The 24,001-nt window shown below is 35.9% G+C and overlaps 1 protein-coding gene across 4 annotated transcripts in view; it reads left to right on the top strand.

Moving 5' to 3' along the window:
* The window catches only part of mroh1 (maestro heat-like repeat family member 1), a 67,062-nt gene that overhangs the window by 25,944 nt on the left and 17,117 nt on the right, over nucleotides 1-24,001 (top strand). For 2 of the 4 annotated variants that reach the window (XM_079625020.1, XM_079625017.1), the window contains exons 1-17: nucleotides 8,862-9,118; nucleotides 9,937-10,033; nucleotides 12,308-12,453; nucleotides 13,793-13,924; nucleotides 14,502-14,664; nucleotides 15,212-15,310; nucleotides 15,836-15,987; nucleotides 16,556-16,696; nucleotides 16,963-17,055; nucleotides 17,460-17,538; nucleotides 18,346-18,459; nucleotides 18,618-18,691; nucleotides 19,013-19,135; nucleotides 19,525-19,632; nucleotides 21,219-21,363; nucleotides 21,848-21,891; nucleotides 22,968-23,109. In XM_079625020.1, coding sequence (XP_079481146.1) covers nucleotides 10,003-10,033; nucleotides 12,308-12,453; nucleotides 13,793-13,924; nucleotides 14,502-14,664; nucleotides 15,212-15,310; nucleotides 15,836-15,987; nucleotides 16,556-16,696; nucleotides 16,963-17,055; nucleotides 17,460-17,538; nucleotides 18,346-18,459; nucleotides 18,618-18,691; nucleotides 19,013-19,135; nucleotides 19,525-19,632; nucleotides 21,219-21,363; nucleotides 21,848-21,891; nucleotides 22,968-23,109 — 1,786 coding nt within the window. In that variant the 5' untranslated portion in view covers nucleotides 8,862-9,118; nucleotides 9,937-10,002. Of the gene's footprint in view, nucleotides 1-8,861; nucleotides 9,119-9,936; nucleotides 10,034-12,307; nucleotides 12,454-13,792; nucleotides 13,925-14,501; nucleotides 14,665-15,211; nucleotides 15,311-15,835; nucleotides 15,988-16,555; nucleotides 16,697-16,962; nucleotides 17,056-17,459; nucleotides 17,539-18,345; nucleotides 18,460-18,617; nucleotides 18,692-19,012; nucleotides 19,136-19,524; nucleotides 19,633-21,218; nucleotides 21,364-21,847; nucleotides 21,892-22,967; nucleotides 23,110-24,001 lie in introns of those variants that run through there. The other 2 variants (XM_079625019.1, XM_079625018.1) reach the window with 1 other exon arrangement.

Below are 24,001 nucleotides of genomic sequence, written 5' to 3'. Positions count from 1 at the left end.
TGTTCTTCACAGAAACAAGGATATCATAAGAGTTTAACATGAAGCTCATTGGCTAGAAAGATTTAGGGCCTTGGTGTTACTCCCAGGTCTTATATGGAGTCTGAACATGTCCTTAGTGGATCTTTAACGGTTCAGGTTTTCTATCCTAAACGTTTCTTTCCAAACACGCATAAAGCATAAATTCATACTTCTGCTAAAGTATCAGGTAGTGCCAAAATTTATACAAAGGACAGAATGTTTCTTTCCTTCTCAGATTTCTCTGACTGTCCAGTCTCAGCACGGTGATTTAATTCATTGAGCTCTAAGAATATACTGTGCATGGTGTTAAAGAGAAATATTGATATGCAGTGTGTTAAAATTCCTTTAATGCTTTTTGACTTTCATTCTCATAAAAAAACTATAGGGCTTGTAAAGCATCAATATGTGTGCCATGACACTAAAACCTTTCTCAAAGTTGCACAACGAAAGATGAAAAACTTTTTACAGTTGCTGCTTTTCACTATATTTTGAGGACCTCCCATAAGACTGTTTAAACTGGGTTTGTCTCCTTAATATGTTCCAGTTTATGAATGACATGAATAGTTTGACATATACACTTCAATTACTTTAGGAGCTAATTTTCTTAGTCCCCTTATCAAAACTCAACTTACATTTTTCCATTAACTGAAAATAATTGTATTTCTTTGTAAGAAAATTAGGTTACTATTCACTGGACCAGACAGTTGTGGACCATTTGTTTTACTTGTTTTTTCTTTGCGTTTCGAAATGTAAGCACTTCATATACAAAGTACAAGTAAACTAACACTATTCAGGTGGGCAATATAAATTTTCTCATTTCAAATGGGATGGAATGGAGACTTAGTTCAAAGAAAGCTGGAACAACATGATTAGTGTTTTAATACCTTAATCCTCTTGCTTAAGAGAATTAAAAACTGATCCTGATTTCTTTCTAAACAGAACCCTGCTTTTAAATAAGGTGAAATACAATGTTTATGTTAGGTGTTAATGTATTGGAGCAAAAATGTAATATTTAACTCAAATGGACCATCACACTTGTTTATTTCCCTTGGAGGGGATGGGTGTATATAGAGTTCTAGTTTAAAGGATTTATACTTTTGTTATTTTCTTACAACTTTGCCTTTGTAATTTACATTCTACAGGTCAACACAATTCAAACTCCAAAAGAGCCCACCTCAGATTCTTGATGAATAGCATTTACGTTCAAAACTAAACTATAAATGTTTTCTGAAATTGCCACAGTACCGAGTTGTTATTTGTAGTGGGTCAGCAGGTACAAGTTGCTCTTAGCCTTAAAATAAAACCTGCAATTAAAGGATTCACTATTCAAACGTGCTCATGTATCATCTGACTCATTTCTGAGAATGGCCCAAAGCACACACACATATGAGCTCAGCACTGGTATGCGAAGACCAGCCTGAGGTGGCCAATCACTCAAAGCCCAGAATAAAACTTTATTCACAGAGATTTACCGATTTACAAGCCGGTGTCAGTGTCCAGGACGAAAGACAGGAGAGAGGTGAACTCATATTTTTGCAAGTGTTGAGTGTCCTCAGGAGAAGTAAAATTGTAGTTCACAGCTGTTCAAACACAAAGCTATTTCAGCGTGCTTAATAAGAAAAAGCCACAAGGGCTGCAAAATATAGTGTATTAAAAAGCTGTGTATGTGGAGAGTGGCAAAGATCCTAACACTACACTATGTCCATTAATCCTGATAAGCTTGGACCTTCCTCCGCTGCCAGCAATGGTCAGGAATCAAGAATATTTAAGAAAATAGATTTTTAAATCCTATAAACACCATAGCTTATTTTTTTAGCATTTAAATAGCATTTTTTTCTTAATTATTTGGACTTAAGTATCACTTGCTCATCTTCTGGACAAATCTTTGTAACTTGTTTGTCATTTGTCTCATACTGTCTCTGCTACAGACTTTAACTGTGCTTGTTATTGAGGAAATGTGTGTTTTTACTTTTCGAAGTAATCAGCCTTCTGATTTTTGCCTGGCAGACAGAAAAACAGGCAAACATTCTGTTGACTGAAAATGAAAAATAATTTTTTCTTTGGCCAATATAGCCGCATTTAAACTGCCCAATTCTGATTTGTTGACTTAAGCCATTTTTTTTGACGACCAGCTTACATTATCTTTTAAAAGTGACCCATATCCGATATTTGCATTTACACTACACACTTGGTGAAACAATGTTTACGAAATGATAATACAAGCTTTTGCTTACCGCACCATCTTTAAAGGCTTTTGTAACAACCCTGCATTTTTGCCTGCATTGTGTCTTGACCCTAAAGGCACAAAAGTCATAAAACTTCAGAATGACTCCATTAGGTTGAGCATTCATCCTCCATTGCGCCATTGGAAAAGATTGTGATCGTGGCTGATATTCACCTGAATTGACGTCATTCACCACCGTCAGTTTCTTCAATGACGTACAACTCGCATTGATGGGAATATCCAATCTGTCTGCTTATATGGTAGATACAAATGTACGTATCCGATTCAAATCAGATTTATTTCCACATATGAATGAGCCCTGAAACCAATCTGAGAATATCGGAATCTATGTGATTTTTTTCCTGCTTACACGTTCGTGGGTCTTATCCGATCTGTGCCACATGGGTGGAAAAAATCTGAATTGGTTCACTTGAACCTAATGTTAAAGTACCCTTTTAGATTTAAAAATGTAATATATTCCTTTGATAGCAAAGCTGAATTTTCAGAAGCGATTACTCCAGTCTTCAGTACATGATCTTTAGAAATTCTCAGAAATTTTTCAGAAAGTCACTTTTGATCAAATGAATGCATCCTTGCTGAATAATACAAATAAATTAATAAAAAACATCTTACTGGCCTCAATCTCAGTGAGGTCTTGAAGATAGTGTGCCTGGTATAATATGAAAATATTTCTAAGAATGCCACAGTTGTTACAGGAGAGGCTCCCTCTCTTCTTCCTCCGGATCACCAGAGGGAGCTCTCTCCAGAATATTGACTGCTACTATTCGGACTATAATACCCATAGGCCCTCATACCTGGGACAGATTACACACACCTGCAGTTCATCACACAAACACTTTCAACACTCCACACACACACACACACACACACAGCACCGTTGCGAAGTCTTGATTTGCCGTGGTGATCATTTCTGAGCGTTTAATCTGTGGACTATTATTCTGTTTGATCTTGGACTGTTTCTCTCGTTGTTTGATTCCTTGCCTGTTTATTGGATTGTGATGGTCAGCTACCCGCCCAGACCTCTTGCCTGACCTTTTGTACTGTGTATGTTTGCTGCCTGCCTCGACTTAGCCTGTACCTGTTTTTGACTCCGAGACAATAAAGCTGCATTCTCAATCCGACGACTCCTCATTACAACAGTGAGGGATAAGAAAGGTATTCAACGAGGAAATAAAATAATTCCGACACTCATCCCATAGGTCAATAATATGACCTCATGATCATGACTTCACTGTTTCCTCCTGAGCCAAATTCCACCTGCACAATTTCTCACTGGGATATTTTACACGCAGATATTCACATATTTTAAATCAATGACAGTGACGACACAATTGGATCTTGGAGAGCGTGTTGTTTGGGGCAGGTTTGGTGTGATAAATATGGCCTGTGGAACAGAAGGTTTGAGCCCGCCAGAATCTTTCAGTTTGTGGATTGTATTAATGTTGGGAACACCTGAGCCAAGTTTTAAAAGCCGAGAAAGGCAAGATCATAAACCGCAAGAAAACAATTCTAGGTTCGGTTGGTGGGTTGAAAGTACAGTTTAAATGCTTAGTAGACAAACACACATGCATACAGCAAAATTGTTTCTCATATTTATGCCTGATTTGCATGATGTCTCATTTGATTCAAGACACATTTGTTGCCAGACTCTTGACAGGTAGATGATGTATTGGTTTTCACGCTGGCTTCAGCCACAGAGCCCTCATCATGTGGATCACTTTACCAGCCAACAGCACTGGATTCATGCCACACACAAGAGAGAGGATCCAGACCTTTCAGACAATTTAATGGCATTAATAAGATCATTCCCTCCTCTTCCAACCTCCCGTCAGTTAGAGTGATAACAACCATATGACATCATCACAGGTAATCTCCAGCTGTAGATATATGCGTCTTAAAACCAGTTATATTGGACTCTAGATTTCAGACCTCTGGGCTTACTTATTCTTCATTAGCAATAACTGTGTCAAATCTGTCTAGTATAAACCAGCATTAAAATACTGTTTTTAAACCAACTGTCAACAAGTTCATCAGCTGAAACGACCGAGACCTGCTTCCAGAGTCCTCAGGGGGACATGTCACTCTTAATAAATCAAAATTTATCCTACACTTTTTCAAATATGTTTGTTATGTGTTTCATATGGAAATTATGTAGGCGTATATATGCAAATACAGATCACAGGTTGAGCCTGTTAAGAAACGGGCTCTACTTTTATTACGCCACAGCATTCACTACATGCACATCCGTGCGAACTCAAGTTTTTTTTAGTCATAAGATTTCTAATTCCGGAACCCAACTGTTGCAGGCAGACTCCAATGTTGAATGATAAAATAACCTTATAACAATAAAATACATGGTTGAGTATATAGAGCATAAGTACAGTGTATAAGTGTATACTGTATCATTTGAGAGACAACTTGCGTTTTTCTCTTTGGTTGCTGCTGTTAGCCTGTTTGAGTAATATATTTTTTTCAATCAATATGATTACAACACCCCTGGGATTCCTGCAACTATTTTTCTTTCTGTTTTTAAAATTGTTTAAAATATACTAAAAACTGACCTTGAATCAACAAACATCTAACCAGGTTTTACTGGACTTGGGTGATACAGGTGAAGGGAGTGAGAAGATGAAGTGAAGAAATGCTTGATGCCAGTCCACCGGCTTAAACACACAATCCTGAACTGTTCTCAAACACCACGTCAGAGATCTGTGCTCAGATCAGATTACACTCCTGTCTGTACTGATTCCACCCTGTGCTAACAGCAAAACTGACCCTGACGTATAGTGCTGCCGTTCCCCTCCACATGTGGTCCTGATTTCTCTGTGTTCAGGCTCAGCGTAAAGGGTATATGGTTTAGAGCTTTGGCGTGTGCTTAACCTTTATATTACTTCGATTCACCTCTCGCTTCACTGAATATGAAAATATTAGCATAGTTATATATAATATAGAAAATATGAATATTAAAAAAGTAATGACAGAGCTGCAAGTGGCTCTAAAATTCCTTTATGCAGCATGAGGGACTTTTGTTATCCTCAGTTATTTACGTACATTTCAAACTTAGACATTCTTGTGCTGATATAAAGTCAGACCCATATGTGAATCTGATTGCTTGATTCATTGAGTGTGTAAATGTTATATGAATTATTGATCTATATTAAAGGTGGTTTTGCATATTTGGATGGCGGCAAAGCCTATCGTTTCCACATGAAAGCCGAAAAAGAATCCTTTCCATCATAACTGCTGTTTAAACAAAAGTATATTAAAACATATTCAAAGCGGTTCTAAAATGTCACATTTTTCACGGCTGAAAATATTTCATCTGCTTATTTGGCTGCATAGTGCACACATGTGCCTGTCACACATTAGTTGCCTCTCAGTAAAAGCTGCAGGTTTTTGTGAGCGATTCATCCCGAGCTCTGTTTATGAGACTTGACTCTGTAATTCTCTCTCAGACCTGGAGTCCCTACTGGGGTGAAGTGGATAGGCTTCCAATATGCATTAACAGAGGAGAAAATGTCTCAGTAGTTTTGCATTCCTAATTAAAAATGCCACCCAGTCTAGTGGACTTTGGATTGTGTCTAATAAGACTGAAAATCCCTGTTGTCTCTCATCAATTGCAGTAAAACTTTCATTAAACTCTCTGACAAGGCCAAGAATATAAAGAGCGAAAAATATTATACATGCTGTGCAAATAAAAGCTGTGTAATTACAGCAGTGCCTGAACAGCAGGACACACAAATCAACTTATGCAATACATCGTTTCAAGACCTTTGCAGTCAAAGCTCTGTATTTGAATATCAGCACTTTTGACAAATTTAAAAGCACATTATAAATACAGTTTGGATAATTATATTTTGCTCAATTCCTCACAGCTGAATATTATAGAGAACAGATTTGTAAAGAACCATAAGTCATTCTTAAGACCATATTTATTTGAGTGATGTAACTCTCAGTACTCATATCAGTTAGATGCCAAAAACGTAATATAAAATGTGCATGCGTGACTACTGTTTATTTTATGTCGGCTAGATGACAGATGCAGAACGCATTGCAATTGCACAAAATATGCATTTCGATTATTAATGTTTGTAAACTCACAACAATCCGTCGCACTCAAATGTAAAGGGTTTTTTGTGGCTCAATGCAGGGTTATTGTACATTTTTGTCATTTAGAATGTTAAAATAAAATATAAATGTGAAAATATAAAAACTTATTTTAATTCAGATAGTTAACTAAAAGAGGATTTTTAAAATTATAAATCAGATAAAATATTTTTTTATATATATATTTAAAAAACTAACAAAAGCACGAAAAACCAAACAAATGAAAACCAGAAAAGATAAAAAATATAGAAATTAATTCAGAATATTAAGAAAAACTATAATAGTGTTTCAATGACACCAAGATAACACTGTAGTGTCCTTTTAAAGTCGGCATAAAACATGCAACCTTATGTATGCATGTTTTATATCCAGAGATGGACAAAGTACACAACTTCATTACTTGAGTGAAAGCACAGATACTACTGTATTATTAACCCGTTACAAGTAAAAGTTGTAAAGACCGATTTTTACTTAAGTAAAAGTACAGAAGCACTCGTTTTTTAAAAGTACTTAAGTATCAAAAGTAAAAAGTCAATGTCAATTAATTGTTTTATTATTGTTGTATGTACTTACAGTATGCCTCTGAATCTATGCCTGCCTACCCTCATATCAATATCAAATTTATTTCTAGAACACAGTTCCAGTGGGATTGAATGTGAGATTGAATATGTGCACTCAATAACATCCACAATGGTTTCGGACACCCAAAAGGCTTACTGTTATCTATAAGCTATAGTGTGTAGAGCTATAAACTCCAAAACAATGACAAAATTCGCATTTAGAAGACCAAACCCATGTTGAAAATGAAAATCAGCTTGATGTCAGAATCCAACATCAGATTGATGTTAATCTCCAACGTTGGACAGACGTTGTATTTTGGTTGAAAATGAAAATCGGGTTGACGTCAGAAACCAACATCAGTCAGGTTCTGACGTCAAGCCAACTTTAATTTCCAACCAGAATGCAACCCTTGCAACCAAAATCATCCCCTGACTGACGTTACTACTTTTATACTCAATGACCTTGACAGAAATGAGTAAAAAGTATGACATTTGTCTTGCAAATGTAGTGAAGTTAGAGTAAAAATAATACTAAAGTACATATATTGAAAACGTGTACTTAAGTACAGTACTCAAGTAAATGTACCTTGTAACTGTCCACCTCTGTTTAGATCTATTGTGAACAATTTTGTCATGCATACCTTTTTTAAAGAAATTTTGATCTTCTAACTGGACCTTCTGGTGAAAACAACTTCTCTTTGGTGGCATATGACTTCCCAAATAATTTTTGCCCCTTAAACTCGCGTTCATCTGCCTTTACTTTAAGTGCAACACCCACATCTCAACATCCAGTCAACAATCGATATAACCCAAGTGCATTTTTCTCTTTTGATAATCCATCACACCCCGATGTATGTCACAACACGGAAGAAAAGATCTGTCGCCACTTCCATTTCATTGTGGCTTTAAGATTCAGATCTTGCAGGATAGCTGTCACACAGGCAACTTATTATAGCAAGGGCTATACCTCAGTAACTGACGAACTAAATAGACTCATATGGGGAAAGTTTTAGGGCCCAGAGGGAAGGCTTCCGTCTGAAAAGCCCAAAGGGTTGTGGAGTCAGATACATTTCAAGTCTACAGAGCTCACCAGCTCCCTCTAGTGTGTGTTGAAAATCAGCTGTAAACCCTTTGAGGCAGGCTCACTTGAAATATTCAAATTGACTAACAGAAAGCATATAGAGGATGACAACACATATGCTCAATTATGTGATAATATATTCTGTGAAAATGCATGACAGAGAGAGTCTAGAAGTGGTTCTCAACTTTTTTGACCCAAAGACTCCTCTTTGTCCAACACAATATTTTATCATATTGGATATATTAGTATTAACTAATATTTATTTATTTATTTCAGAACTTTCAAGAATGTATGTTCTATATGTTCTTCAATACGAACAATATTATATAAGTTATTGAGTTGGAAATAAATTTGATTGCTGTCTTGATATATATATATATATATATATATATATATATATATATATATATATATATATATATATATATATATATATATATATTATAGTATTATATAATATATTAGAATAATCAAACTCAAATCTAAATAATTATATTTAGGCCTATATATATACACACACATATATATATATATATATATACATATATATATATATATATATTATCATTTTAATTTAGATTTGAGTTTGATTATTCTAATATATTAATAATAATTTAGTAATATTTTTAAGTTATTCTCTGGGCCTTGTTCCAGTGGGACAAACTGAAAAAATGTAGGCATTAACAAACATGAAATCGTTATTTTTAAACATGGCAGATACAACGTAATAGATACATTGAAAACCTTCCCAAATTGCAAATTTTCCTCACATATGCCACACATGAATAATGAAGTAGGTCGATTTGCATGCAGCGCGTCTTCTTCGTTGGTGTTTAGAGGACCACGCGACAGGCAACGCCCACTTTGATGCGTTCCTCCTGACCTGAGCAGAAGCACGTGATTAGGCGTGTTTACCTATGATACAATGTAGCGTCTATGAGAGACCATCATCAACCTCAGCCGAATAATCAATTACACGGTTACGTGCAGGATCAGAATCAGTTATTGGATTTACATTAGGGTCTTCGCTGACAAATAACTGCTCGATGCATCTGAGAAAAGGGAATCGGAGTGTGTAGCCTGCGGGCGAGCGAGTCAAGCGGAAAGGTAACACGATTCATATATTGGTAATCTTTAGACATTTTACGTTGTTGTAAATGCATTTTAAACGTTTTTATTTGTATTTCAATTGCCTTGAGCGCATGGCAGCCAATGTTAGTGAAACGCAAACGCTGTCATTGTAGTAGTTTAATAGGTCGCTGTGGCTTTGAGGAAGTTGACATTGAGCGTGAAATACTAAAATACGACTGTAGAAGTGACATACAGTGTTAGTTGGACTATTAGGCAATATCTTCAGACGACGTTTTTACTGCATGATACATGATCTGAGCTTTTTCTATGCCAGATTGCCAAATCACATGGAATGCTGTGTCGGACTGTGTCTCAAAACCTAATGAGCTGCCTACCTAGACAGCATTTTTAGGAATCATATGTGCACTTACGATCCCAAGAAACGTTACACTTACACGTGGTGCCAAAAATGTTGTCAGTCTAGTCCGCTGGCAAGGTTTTGAGACGTTGTGTTGTTTAGAGATGTTTTCTATGACTGGTACCGAGATGTAGCCTACAACACATTATTGTTTTAAATGTTTGATTTATGACAGTGTGAGGATTTAATCATCTTTATAATAAACCAATTAAATATTAATTGTGAATATTCCTACAACAATAATGATGACAATAAACCTAATAATAACAAACACAGTATTGTTGTTGATGAATAAAGTATATTATTTATTATTACCATTACCATTAACCTATACCATTTATCGGTAGGCCTGATATTACAAAATGTATATATAAATAAATAAAAAAGTGATAAAACTGATTATTGTTTCATCTCTGTTGTTGGTTTGTATTTGTAGAGTGGGCTCGTTTGAGGGATACTGGACAACCAGATGTATTCCTAAATCTCTGCTGCTATCCTCGCCATGGGTGTTATAGAGGAGACTGACGTAGAGCGTGAGTAACACTCTTGTCCACTTTGCCCACTATTTACTTAATGTCAACTAATTTAATAGTCCAATCCTAAACACAAGCACTTTTAAGCATGATCATGTCACACTTGTCTAGAGTTATAATATGTTGAATGTTTTTCAAGTTATACATTGATTTGATTTTCATCTCCAGTGTAATGCTTATGGCTGCTGACCAAATACCCCTTAAAGGGTTAGTTCATCCAAAAATCACTCACCCTCATGTCATTCCAAACCCATAAGACTTTTGTTCATCTTCACAACACAAATGAATCTCTTTTTGATGAATTCTGAGAGCTTTCTAAACTCTTCATAGGCAGCTAGACAGAGATCCAATAACTAATATGAATTGAGCAGTTTAGCCCAAATTTTCTGAAGAGACACGATCGCTTTATTTGATGAACAGATTGAATTTAGAATTTTATTCACATACATTCATCAACTCGCACATCAGTTGTGGTAAATGGAAGTGCCAGAATCAGTGAGGTTCATTCTCGCGTGTTACACAGCACATTTGAGCTTTCACAAGAGGTTTGTTCTCGTGCGTCTAGCAAGTATATTTCAACTTCTGTTTATGTTCGCTGATCAATGTTTATGTGAATAAAAGCCTTATTTAAATCATATAAAGCGTTCGAGTCTCTTCAGAAAATTTGGACTAAACCGTTCAATTCATATGGATTGGTTTTACGATCTCTTTATGAACTTTTTGAAGTTATAGTCGCATGGATGGTCAATGGAGGGTCAGAAACCTCTCAGATTTCATTAAAAAATCTTCATTTCCTTCATTTGTGTTCCGAAGATGAACAAGTGTCTTACATGTTTGGAACAACATGAGGGTGAGTATTTAATTACAGAACTATACATTTAAGGCTGCATTTATTTATTTATACATACACTAATATTTTGAAATATTATTATAATTTAAATGATAATGTAATGTAATTCTAATCTAATTAATTTATTCCTGTGATGGCCAAGTTGAACTTTCTGCCACATAAAAAAAAGTAATATTTCTGTGGAAACCATGATCCCTCTTTTTCAAGATTCTTTGGTGAAATAGAATTATTTTGTAACATTATAGCCTAAATGTCTTGTGACTTGTAATCAATTTAGTGCAAAAATCTAAATCTAAATCTAAAAATCTAAATAACCCCTAAACATTATTCGCATGTTAGCTCTCAGCCCTAACAGAGATGGAGAGGCAGATTCATTTATATAGATATACATCTATATTTATGTGAAAGCACCTGTTTTTCATTTAAAACGAACTCCCACATTAATCCAGTCATGGGCTTTCTTTTATCCCATTAGTGTCTTTCAACACTGAATTCTTAAGGTTGGATTTAAAGCTAATTGCCCAATGAGTATGTTTAGGCAACTCATTTACTCTGTGTGCTGTAGGTAGATTAGAATAATCTCATCAGATGGGACTGTATAGGAAGATTAAGTATGGTTAAAATGTCCAGATGTTGCAAAGTTTGTGTCAAGATATTCTGCATTGCAGATCTTCCCCCTTACGTTGTACTCTCTGTGTTGTGAGTTTAGGAAGCAGGAGTGAGTCATATCATGAGGCATCCATCATGTCCTCAATGCAGTGCTTGTGACCTACTAGTGCACGAGTTAATTAGACTTATCCCAATGATTAATGATTAGTTGTGTTTGTGTAGGTGAGAAAAAGTAATGTCTGGTGTTGAAAGAATATGTTTGTGGAGGATTTTTGTATCTGGATTTACCACATAGTATGAGATAGTAAGACTAATAAAAATTATTTAAGGTCAGTTTGTCCATTGAGAAACTGGCATAGTGGGAAAACTATGTGAAAAGATGTACTTTTATACAGTACTATTAAAAAATTTGGATCTGTACTACATTCGCCATGTTGTCATTATCATGTGACCTACCCGCATCAGTTGCGTAGGTTCACTGCCATTCACAAATCCTCTCCTGTGGCCTCGTGGGCCTCATTTGTTGGTACGCATGCATCAGAATCTCGCCTGAAGTAGTAGATCATCTGGGTATTTTGCCTACTCTTTTATGAGTACTGTGACTTCGGACATACTTCTTTTGTCACATGCTGTTTTCGCCTACTATATTGTAGGGAAGTTGGCCTATATAATAATGGGCGTACTTCCCTACTATATGAATGCCCATTTAACTTAATACGGATATAGCCATTGAGTTTGTGTACCAATACACGCATTTCAGAAAATCTCCATCCTGTTCTGTGCTCATATTGATGTGCATGTTTTTATCCTATCAGAGGTGACCCTGGCTCTTTTGGATGCTGCCAATGACAAGGATCCGGTGGTGCAGGAACAGGTCAGGAAATCCATCTTGACACTGGGGAACCAGCAGCCTGATAAAGTCCTGTCCATGTGTCAGGACTACCTGCTCAAACACCCCAAGGTCAGCCAAAGAGTTTTCTTAAAACATCTGAACCTGTTTTGAAAAGGTTTTCCGGATAAATATTATGTTCTCTCTTGAAATTTTCAAATGCTTGTCTCGTGTGTTTCCATATGATTTCCTGTGTGAAGACTATTAGAACTGGTTAAATAGATTAAGGCCGAATGTTGTGGGTTTTATATGATCTAAAAAGCATCAAATATCATAAGTTATCATGGATTCAGTCTTGTCTCTGTTGCTTTAGATACACTAATATTCAAAGGTTTGGGGTCAGTAAGATTTATTTAAAGAGATTCATATTTTTATTCAGCAAGGATACATTAAATTGATCAACTGAACTATAAAGATATTTAAAATGTTACAAAAGATTTTAAATAAATTATTATTAATTGAATGTTAAGTTAATCAAATAAGCCTGAAGCAATGTATCATGGTTTCCTCAAAAATATTAAGCACCACAGCAAATAAATGTTTTGAAAATTCAGCTTTTCTGCCACAAGAATAAATGAAATTTGTAAAATATATTAAAATAAAAAACAATTATTTAAATTGTAATAATATTTCACAATATTAAGTTTTTTGTATTAAATAAATGCAGCCTTGGTGAGCAGAAGAACTTCTTTAAAAAAACATTTTAAACAACATGTCAAAAACATGACACAAGTCATACCAACCCCAATCTTTTGAATGGCAGTGTACTTGTCAACCATTTTATGATAAAAATAGGGTAACAAGGTCTTTAAAACAAGTACCTTTTCTATTCTAGTCTATTATAGCATAGTCTATATTTCTTGAGCAGATGTTTATAATGATAGCTGGGCTATTTTGACTTTCAAGCACACTTAACTTTACACTTCCTGCTAACAGGAAGCGCATCTATCTTTGTCGTTTCTGATGATGTGACGTCAGTGTGTCACATTATGTAGTCTCAGGCCATGTTTTCACGATTTTTCTGTTTGGTAAATTTTACTTCCCAGGGAACCTTTTGAGATCAAGATCGCCTTTTGAAAGCATATCCCTTGAAAGAAAGGAAAATAATTCAGTGCATGTTTCTTTATAAAGGAAACACATTAATGTCATTTGTAATTTAAACCTTTTTACCTGTAACCAGATCTCTTCTTTTTATTGATTTGTAATGCCTAGGCATGGCTGTGTTGCTGTTACCTGCCTCTGATTTGGCTCATGTCTGTTTTAATAGTTGACCAGCTTATCATTCAGAATGTAGGATGTATGAGTTTGCAAAATTTGAGACTGTGTTTTTACTGATTTAGTTTTGTGATAGCATGTCTTTTATACTTTATTAGTACATATGCGTGAGCTTACTTATCTTTGTCATGTGTAGCTGGTGGTCGTGCACAGAATGGTGGTCTTGCAAACCATTGAGATGGTGGTGAAGAGCAGGATTGATGACATCAGTTACCCCAAGATCAAGAGTGTTATACATCTGGCATCAGATGAGATGACTAAATCAAAGGTGAGAATGAAAAAAGTGATTTACACAAATTCATATTTTTGTTCAGTATTACATTGATTTTACAAAAGTGTCAGTAAAGACATTTATTTATGTTACAACAATATTTTAAATAAATGTTTAATTCAATTAATCAAAGAAAAATCTGTCATGGTTTCCACAAAAATATTAAGCAGCAAAACTGCTTTCAACATTGATAATAATAATAAATATTTTTTGAGCACTAAATCAGCATATCAGAATGATTTTTGAAGGATCCTGAAGACTGGAGTAATGATGCTGAAAGTTCAGCTTTGCCCCTCACAGGACTAAATTACATTTAAAAAATATATTCAAATAGAAAAGAGTTAATATAAAAATAAATAAATAGAGGAAATAACTGGGTCTATTTTTGAGTGAGTGTCTTGCTTAAACCTTTCAATGACATGTGACAGGTTACTCCTAAACTACAAAATGTCAAAATGTATTATTTAAAAGCATTATTATTTGTATTTCTTTATTTATTGTTTGTATATTATAATGTGCAACACAAATTTATGATTTTCTATATTTAAACAACAAATTGTCTTCTTTTGTACAGGAAGTTGTCCCAGACTGGCAGCAAGCAGCCAGTAATATACTGGTTGCTGTGGGAAACAAATATATTAATGACATCATGGAGGAGATACTTGGGAAGTTCCAGCCAGGAGTTTTGCCTCACTTCTTTGTGGTCCAAACACTAGCCAATCTCTCAGACTCAAATGGTACATAACCTTAATCAAAGTTTTCTCTAGTGATGTCATTCTTTTATGAAGCTCTAATTTCATTTGATTAATTTGACAATTTTCAGTATAAGTGGATTTTTGAAGATTTTATTTTAGTTTTTAACTAGAAAATGAAAGGGAAGTTACAGTTTGACCTGCAAACTTTAGTCAGGAAGTTAGCAAATTATGTTATCATGCTTTGTTTCATTTGACAGTAGATCATTATTTTTTAAGATCCTCATTTGACTGAACCGTATTTACTATTTTTACCATCACATTAGTACTTATTATTTTCACTTCCTATAAACTTTGTTTTAACATTTCATTGGAGTCAACCCCAGTGTTTCCCAACCTGTTTTGTCTTATGTACATTATGTATGACTAACCGCTTAAACTCCCCTTAGGCCTGGTCATTATTTATTTATTTATTTGAATAATAAAATAGAAGTATCTCCATAATGCAGATTTGGACTGTTTGTTTAAGTCATGTGTTCTTGTTTGGTTACGTTTCTGACCTGTTTCGATATCTTTGACCTCTACTCCACAGTATATGGAATGGTGCCATTTCTCAGTGCTATTTTGGGGACCATGTTGCCCATGCTGGGAATGACTAAACAAGACAACATGAAATGGGTCTTCTCTTCCGGTAAGCTCAATTACAGGTCTGCGTAAAGTGTTACATTTTCTATGTCAGATAAACGACAAAATGTGAATAAATGTATACACTACTTTTCAGAATTTTGGGGTTGGTACGATTTTTAGTCTCTTATGCTCCCTTAAGGCTCCGTTTATTTGATCAGAATCTTTTTTACTATATTTTCAAATGTCATATATTCCTGTGATGGGAAAGCTGAATTTTCAGCATCATTACTCCAGTCTTTAGTGTCACACGATCCTTCAGAAATCATTCTAATTTTCTGATTTGGTGCTCAAGAAACATTTCTCATTATTATAAATAATAAGATCAATTGTGCTGCTTAATGTTGTTGTGAAAGCGTGATCTTTTTATTTCAGGTTTTTTAATGAGAATAGAAAGTTAATCCACTATGTAAAAGTCTTTGCTGTCACTTGTGTCATTTTTGAAAAAGTATTAGCCTACTTATATTCAGTAAGAATGCATCCTTATTCTTTGTTGTGACTTGGCTTCTCACCTGTTTACGTTTCCTCTTAGCTCTCTGCCGGTTTAGCGAGAGCATTCTAGAATATCTGGCCAACCTAGACAAGGCTCCAGACCCCACTGTGCGTAAAGACACCTTCTCCAGTGAGATTTACTCAGCCTACGACATCCTGTTCAACAGCTGGATCCAGAGCAGAGAGTCCAAGGTACACTCAATGAGACGGAGCACACATCCAATTACAGCTAACTCACTTTTGAGACTAAAGAGGGACATGAACTTTTGCCAAACGGGTTCATTTCAGTTTTCTTTGGAATTTAAGCAGGGAAAAAAACATGTGAGCCTGTGAACTAAATCTGCTTCTTTCAGAGAGGTGGATTTCTTTGTAATTGCTGAAGATTGGATTGTGTGTAGTTTTTCACCTTTACACATTTTGTTTTTGTAGCACAGTAAAGTCAATTTTAAAAAGGAATGGAGGCATTACAAATCATGCATTTTATTCAAGACTGTCATATAAATACTCATTGGTCACTGATCATCAAAATAAATAAATAAATATTCATAAAGTGATTCTAAAATATTTTTTTGGCTTTTTTTTTCAATCTAATTACCATAAACGTATTAGTTCACGTCCAATCCACATCCATTTTTAAAAGAAAAATATTTTCAGTCTTTTTGTTCTTCTTCTTTTTTTCCGATTTGATCTAGTGTGAGTGTGTGTTCATCCATGTACATGTTGGTACCTGATTGTTCGTATCGTGTGTATCTTTCGGCAGTTGCGTATGACTGTTGCAGAGGCTCTCGGGTCAATGAGTCATCTGATGGCACATGATAAACTGGAAGAACAGCTTCCCAAACTCCTTCCCACCATACTGGGCCTCTACAAGAAGAATGCAGAACACTATATCATCAGCAAGGTAAAGTCCTCCTCACCGTTTCTTCTGATTCACAATCACAGGAAATGTTTGGTGGAGGTTAATGGGTCAACCAGTTATTCAATCCAAGTTCAGATACTTTTCCCACTCTCGACTGTGAATGTTTCTACAGTGTGTTCAATAAAGACGTGAAAACGTGTAATTGTTTGTGTTGTTTAATGACTTGGTTCATGACGGAATCAGATCAGATTTTATGACTATGGTCTCTGTACGGCCTAATGTAGTTAGTGCTGTTTGATTTTGTTCAGAGCTTGTGTCAGGTCCTGGAGGCCTCGGTGAATATGGGCAGCAGAGTGTTGGAGACACAGATGGATGGTCTTTTACTTGCTCTGCACCAGCAGGTCAGTGTCTCTCTCAATCTCTCTTTATGTGCACCGCCTTTTACAGACTTCTAAATCTCTTGCTTAACTTCTTGCAATTGTGTTTTCATTTTGGTGGAACAGGTTTTAAGTGGCCTAACCACAGTGTTACAAAGAGAGCAAACTAGGGCCATTTAACAGTTAACATAATAGGAAGTGTTCACTGAAATTCACCTCTGTGGCCTTGGAATTTGTTTTGATATAATTTGAAATCGGCTTAGAAAAGATGTTTATTGACTTATGTTTTATTTACACCATTAATTTTTAAACTTGAGATTTTTTTAAATGTATTACATTTATTTTAAAAACCAGTTTAGATTATTGATTTGCCTTTATGCTTCATCACTGCGTAACGTTATTTAATACTTATACATTTTTCTTTCTAGATATGCTCACCTGTAGACTTCAGCAACCCTCCAACTGTGAAAAATCACAACGAGGTCCTGCGATGCTTCAGTATCCTTGGTGAGTCTTGTTTGAACACTTTTTTTTTTAAGGTGCATGCAAATGTAGAATCATAAAAAATCAATTTATTTTACTAGCCATCTGGTCATGAACTCAAGTGAAGGTTGTATTCTAAGTCAGCTGACTGCTGTTTGCAATATCTTTGTCATGTGCTGATGGAGTCTGAGCTGAGATTAAGTTAAAGTGTCCGACCAGCAGGCTCTTTCAATCAGTGAGACGATCTTGTACAGTTGTGTGCTTGGTGCTGATTTGAGTTGACACACACCAGCTGGATTTCTCTCCTCCCGCGTTTGTGTTTTGTCAAGCAGATTCAAGGAGTCCAAGAGTTGTTATGTGTTTTCTGTGTGTGCATGTCAACCATGATGTTTTAATCATGAGTGTGTCATTCAACAGTGAAAATAATAGGTGTTAGTGCTAGATCTGTACTGAAGCATAAAAGAGCATATATAAGAAAATAAAAAAATTCCTTACATTTATGAATGGCTACATGGGCACATTTTTTAAATGTATTTATTAGTTTAGTTTAGTTCCTAGTTTTTACCTATTAATGTTCAACTTAAAACATTTCGGGTCATAAAACAAAACCTGTCAAATACCACTGGTCTAGATAATGAAGCAGAGACTTTATATGGGCTATTTCTATATTGGATCATTTAACAGACATCAATACCAGAGACCATTGACTAGCGTGTATACATTTAAACACTGGTTTTGGTGGTCCATTTATTGGCACAGAACACTGTCAAAGTCTATGATGGTAACTGAGGGTGAACTTGACAGTTAATATTTTGCTGTTTTTGGTCCCAGCGAACACATTCCCGGACCGCCTGATGGTGTTTGTGCTCCAGAGGTTGGAGAACAGTAACGAGAGGAACAGAATGGGCTCACTGGCTGTTCTCAGACACCTCATCAACTCTTCCAGTGAGTTTTAAACATGTAATCAAATACGTCAACGATTTCTTTCTCAACCAGACACTCGCATCCAGATCGTCATACTTGGTTATGAAAGGATCAGAATGTTTTGCTGAGATAGTCATTTACTGATCTGTATTTTTAAAACTCTACTCTGTCTGTTCAAGCCTCCACTATGGAAACCAAGAAGCTCCTAATTCTAACCAGCATCAGGCAACCTCTGGCTGACCACAGCAATAAGGTACACGATAAATCCTCTGAATGTGATATGTGACAAAACATGGGTGTTTCATCAACTAGAGACAATTTTGCCCCAGTGGAGCATTAGAAAGTAAACTCCCTTAAAATACATTTGTCACACTAGTTTATTTAATTTGTCTACTAACATGTTCAAAAGTGAATGTTCATGGATAAGAGTTTTTTTTAAACTGTTGTTATCATTTATGCTGCAGTGTCATTGTCACTGTTATGTATTGTATTTAATGAAATTATGTGGTGGAAACTTCTTCTTTTTTTCCGGGGGAGTGTTCAGAAAGGTCTTAATGATTGTTTACCTGTGCAGGTGAAGAAGAGAGTGGTGCAGGTGATCAGTGCGATGGCTCATCATGGTTACCTAGAGCTGGAGGGAGGAGACCTGCTCGTCCGCTTCATCATTCAGCACTGTGCTCTTCCAGACACTTATCATGTACAAACAACCTTTACTGCCTACACATTTCATTATCTTACTGCAGTGTCACATGACTGTAGCTGCAACTGCACTTTCTCCTCACTGACCACTTAAGCTTCTGTTCGATGAGTCTACAAATCTCACTTGATTTCCCGTGCATTGAACTACATGAATGTTAATGATCTATTGTTTCAGACCTCTTTAGCATTCAATTTAGCAAGCTTGTTCAGTCCATAGTCCATGTTGAGTCATATGTCAGTGCATAGCTTAGTTTTTAAATATTTGCTTTAGCTGGGGTGATTCCCTTTGTTTGATATCTTTGAACAATTATTGGTTTTAGCCTAGCCCTAGGTATGCTCGGGTGTGTAATACAATATGGGTAATAAAATGTGTTCAAATTCATTCAGCGAGGACAGCGACCACCAGACCCAGAGGAAGTGACCAATGAGGCTCTGCGTAGCATGTGTGATAACACGCTACATCTTTTCACTACTACAGTGGGCCGGCTGACTGATGTGAGTACACACAATAGTACACCTTCCGCAAACAAGTTAAAATGGTTTCCTTAGATGCTTGAAGTCATGGTTCTTATTTCAAAATGTGCAATGTTTATGATTTTTTTCTTGTTACTGTTGTGCAACATTATGATTGACTGATATTGCATGTCATTTTATGCATGCCCGGTGAACTTGATGAATGTCATAAAGCTGTCATATCTCTGCCATTGAAGAATTTGACCTGATTGTCTGGATTTGTGGGGACCAAGTGTAGTGATTTAAAAATCAACCATCAGAAAGCCAATATTGATCACCCACTGTTCTGAATATAAGGGGGGACATCAATGTCTGTGGTGGTGACAGTCGCAATGCCACAAAATCAGACGCATGCACATCTGCAATGCGTCTTTCTATCTTGAAGACAACTCAATGAAACTCTTATATAGTGAGAGATGGGCTTTGCAGTCATTCAGCACAGTCCATCATCTTCACAGCCAAAGTCAGCAGCCTCAGCCCGGCATTGCTGCTTGTAAGAAAGAGTGTCTAGAGGAATATTAGATCTTTTTTCCTGTGAGCTTCCCAACATCAACAGCAGGCCGTTGACAGGGATCTCTCCTCAGCAGACAGACGAAGACAGTTTATGTGCCGATGAGACTGTCTCCATTCACTCTGCCAAAACACATTCAAATGATAACCAGGAAAATGTCAGGAGATGCACATCTAGCCAGACTATTTTTAGATTTTTGTTGTGTCTTACTTGTTAACATTTTGTTTTAAAGCACTGAATTTACACTTTTATGATATTTATTGTGAGTAATTATCAAGGTAGACACTGAAAGCAAATGGGTAAGAGCTTTCCACTGAATAATTAGTACAGTGATTAATATGTTTCTGCTTACAAGAAGTTATTTAATCTGATGCAGTGAGTAGCTTTACATTTCTTAAACAACCATGTCGGAAGATATCCCGTGGTCATGGAAAATATGTCACTTTGTTTCAGTAAGGTCAGATTATTGGTTTGCATTAAGCAAAGAAAACAACTGAGGAGATTGCTGAAACTGCTAAAATTGGGTCCAATGCATAATTAATACCTAATAGTATAGCGGTGAACCATCATCTTTGAGGAAGAAATGTACCGGTAGTCTGATTTTTTTTTTTTTTTTTTTTTTTTTAATGATCCAGATCAGAGATCTCTTAAATTTGGTCAAATCATAGGGGAAAAAATCAACTGTAGAACTCACAGCTATGTGTAATAGTGAAAGTAAGAGCTGTTCCAATGTGAAGAGAACTCAAGGGATTGGGACTAAACAGCTGTGTAGCCTTAAAGTCACTTATCAGTGAGGCTAATCAGGAGGAAAAAAGAGTTAAGCAGAAAAGATTGAACTTTGAAACAATGGAAAAAGGTCATGTTGTCTGATGAGTCCAGATTTAACCTGTCTGTGAGTGATGGGCATATCGGGTAGAAAGAGATGCAGAAGAAGTGATGCATCCATTATGCCTAGTGCCTATTAACACTTTGCCCTTTATCTCTCTACACTTTGTCTTTCGTTTACCGAACATAATGTATGTACACCTGAATTGAGTTCATGTTATTTTTCGTGTAGGTTCTGTGGCCGATGTTGCTTTGCTACCTGACCCCAAATCAGTATGCTAACGCCACCACCCCCTTGTGCAAGAGCTTAATTCTTCTGGCCAATAAGAAGCGGACAGCACAAGAACCCAACTTCATCATCGACTTCAATGCACAAGGTGTGGACACACATATATATACGATCATGATGTCACTGATGAGCCTAGTCTTAGACTAAGAGCTTTTCCAATGTGTGACCTGCAGAAACCCTTGAATCACACTTTCTGTCTCCTCTGCAGTGCTGCAAATCCAGCAGCCGCCGTTAAATCTCTTTTTTTTCTCCGTTGTTGGACTGAAACTAAATTGCACTTGCAGACGTTCTGTTTTCATTGCAAGTCGTTTGCTTTGCCTGTTGAGTCTGTTTCTAATTAGTCAAATGAAAAGTGGTATTTATCAACTGAAAAAAGTTTTTTGGGCAGAGGGTAATTGTTTCTTGCGCTGACAGTGATTAAATTGAACTCTAGTAGGACAAATAAGTCCCAGGCTCAGTGATTATTTATTCGTTAATTGTAATGCTTTTGGATCATGTGCTTTACTAATGGGTTACCCTTGTCTGCTCTCCCCCTCTCTCTGTCTTGCTCCGTTTCTTTCCTCTTCCCGCAGGCTATAGTCTTCCCTCACAATATATCCTGATGATAAGGCTCTTGGTAAGTGTCGAATTTCCAGTGTTTTTTTTTTTAACTTCAATCATTATCAGTTTCAGCTGGGCAACGAGTAAGGTTTTACATGCCTCTCTGGACTGCTTGATTCTTGATTCTGGTCAGTTGTGGCATATTTTTGGGCTGCACTTTATTTTGCAGTACGTATACTTAGTGTACTGACCTAAGAAAGTACTGGGTATTATAAGGCAACTACATAGGTTTAGGTGTAGGTTCAGGTTTAGTACCTAGTTATTACCCAGTTATTGCAATTATTATTATAATACATATTATGTACATGGGGAACAGGACTGTAAAATAAAGTGCTACCTATTTTTGTGTGATGATCATCAAACTGAATATTTAAAAAATGTGCAATATTATCAGTGCTACTTTCGTACAGTACTGTTCAAAAGTTTGTGGTCAGTTTAAAAAAAAAATATTATTATTGAAAGAAATAATACTTTTAATCAGCAAGGATGCATTAAATTGAGAATAAAGACGTTTACTTTGTTACAAAAACAGTTATGTTTTAAATCAATGCTGTTCTTTTGATCTTTTTATTAATCAAAGAATGTTGAAAAAAATTATCACAAGTATCATGTTTCAACAAAAATATAGCAGCACAACCATTTTCAGCTGTGATAATAAGGAATGTTTCATAAGCACCAAATTAGAATGATTTCTGAAGGATCATGTGACACTGAAGACTGAAGTAATAATGCTGAAAACAGCTTTGCCATCACAGGAATAAATAGTATATTGCATAAATATTACATTTAAGATTATATAAAACATTTTTATTTTAAATTGTAATATCACAATGTTGCTGCTTTTACTGTAGTTTTGATTGATGGTGAGCAGAAAAGACTTCTTCCAAAAACATTAAACAAGCGTACTGACCCCAAACTTTTGAACAGTAGTGTTTCAAAACATTGAACACATTGAGATATTCATATACATAATATTGGTGTTAAGTGTCCAGTCTCTGTTTCTCCTGATACACTCTTATGGATCATGATGTAATTTAGTCGCTGCTTAATGCAGACCTTAAACATCTCAAATAAATGTTACATTTTCCTCAGATGAATGCTTCATTCCCGTTTCGGTGCAGGGGACACGGTGCTCCCTCCCTGAGCCTGCTCAACGCTATCAGCCCTAACATTCACCCCAAAGCAGAGTCGCTGTGGGAAAATGAAATTCCAAAGCTGCTCGATTATCTTGAAGGTTTGTTAAAATATACAACAGTGATGTAGAGGATTAGGTACAGGGCTGTTCCTCACAAGGCCTCCAGACCACGCCACCTATTGGTCATAACATCCACCTGCACACTTCAATGTTTCACCATGTTTTCAAAAGTCCAGTCATCTTGAAACTGAATTTGGACATCATAAGGAATGATGTGATCTATGAAATAATCCATTTAGTCTGATTGCCTTTGCAAGGAAGCAAAGTCTAATCTAACTTGCTGCGATATTTCAACAAAGTAGGTCAATTTACTGACATAAGAGGTCTTGTTTCTGAATTTAGTCCAGTAACCAGTGGCTGAACTTTGTTTTAAAAAGTGGGTGGGACAGGAGTGTGTGTGTCTATGTGTGGGTGTGGGTGGGAGAGTGCTAATACATTGCTTTATCAGATATGTACTGTAACAATTGCAGAAAACATAACATTATGATATTCAGAAATCAATTTCAATAGTAGGCGGAGTTTAACTTGTAGACCGAACTCGTTTAATGTGATAGTTTCATCCTTACATATATACAGTAGTCAACATTTGAAGTAGATCAAAACCTTTCATCAAAGTTATACATGAATTTTGAACAATACCCATTCTTGTCTTAGGACAACTTTGATTAATCTTTTGATCCACTTCAAATACTTTAAATGACTACTGTAGAATACAGTATATTGTTAGTACAGAGATTCTTCACATCAGTGAATAAATACACAAATCCGCAAGCAAAGGTCGTGTGCCTTTATGGTCCGGGGGTATAACTTTTGTTAAGCGTGTTAGATGTTTTGGGTTCTAATCTGCCCTCGTATTTAAAATAAATAAATGGAAGTTTGTATTAAACCTAAAGATGTTCATCAGTTATTGTTTACACGTTTGTGTGCATTT

The sequence above is a fragment of the Phoxinus phoxinus genome (assembly GCF_949152265.1).
Source record: "Phoxinus phoxinus genome assembly, chromosome: 10".
NCBI classification, from domain to species: domain Eukaryota; kingdom Metazoa; phylum Chordata; class Actinopteri; order Cypriniformes; family Leuciscidae; genus Phoxinus; species Phoxinus phoxinus.
This window is presented reverse-complemented; position numbering and strand designations above follow the sequence as displayed.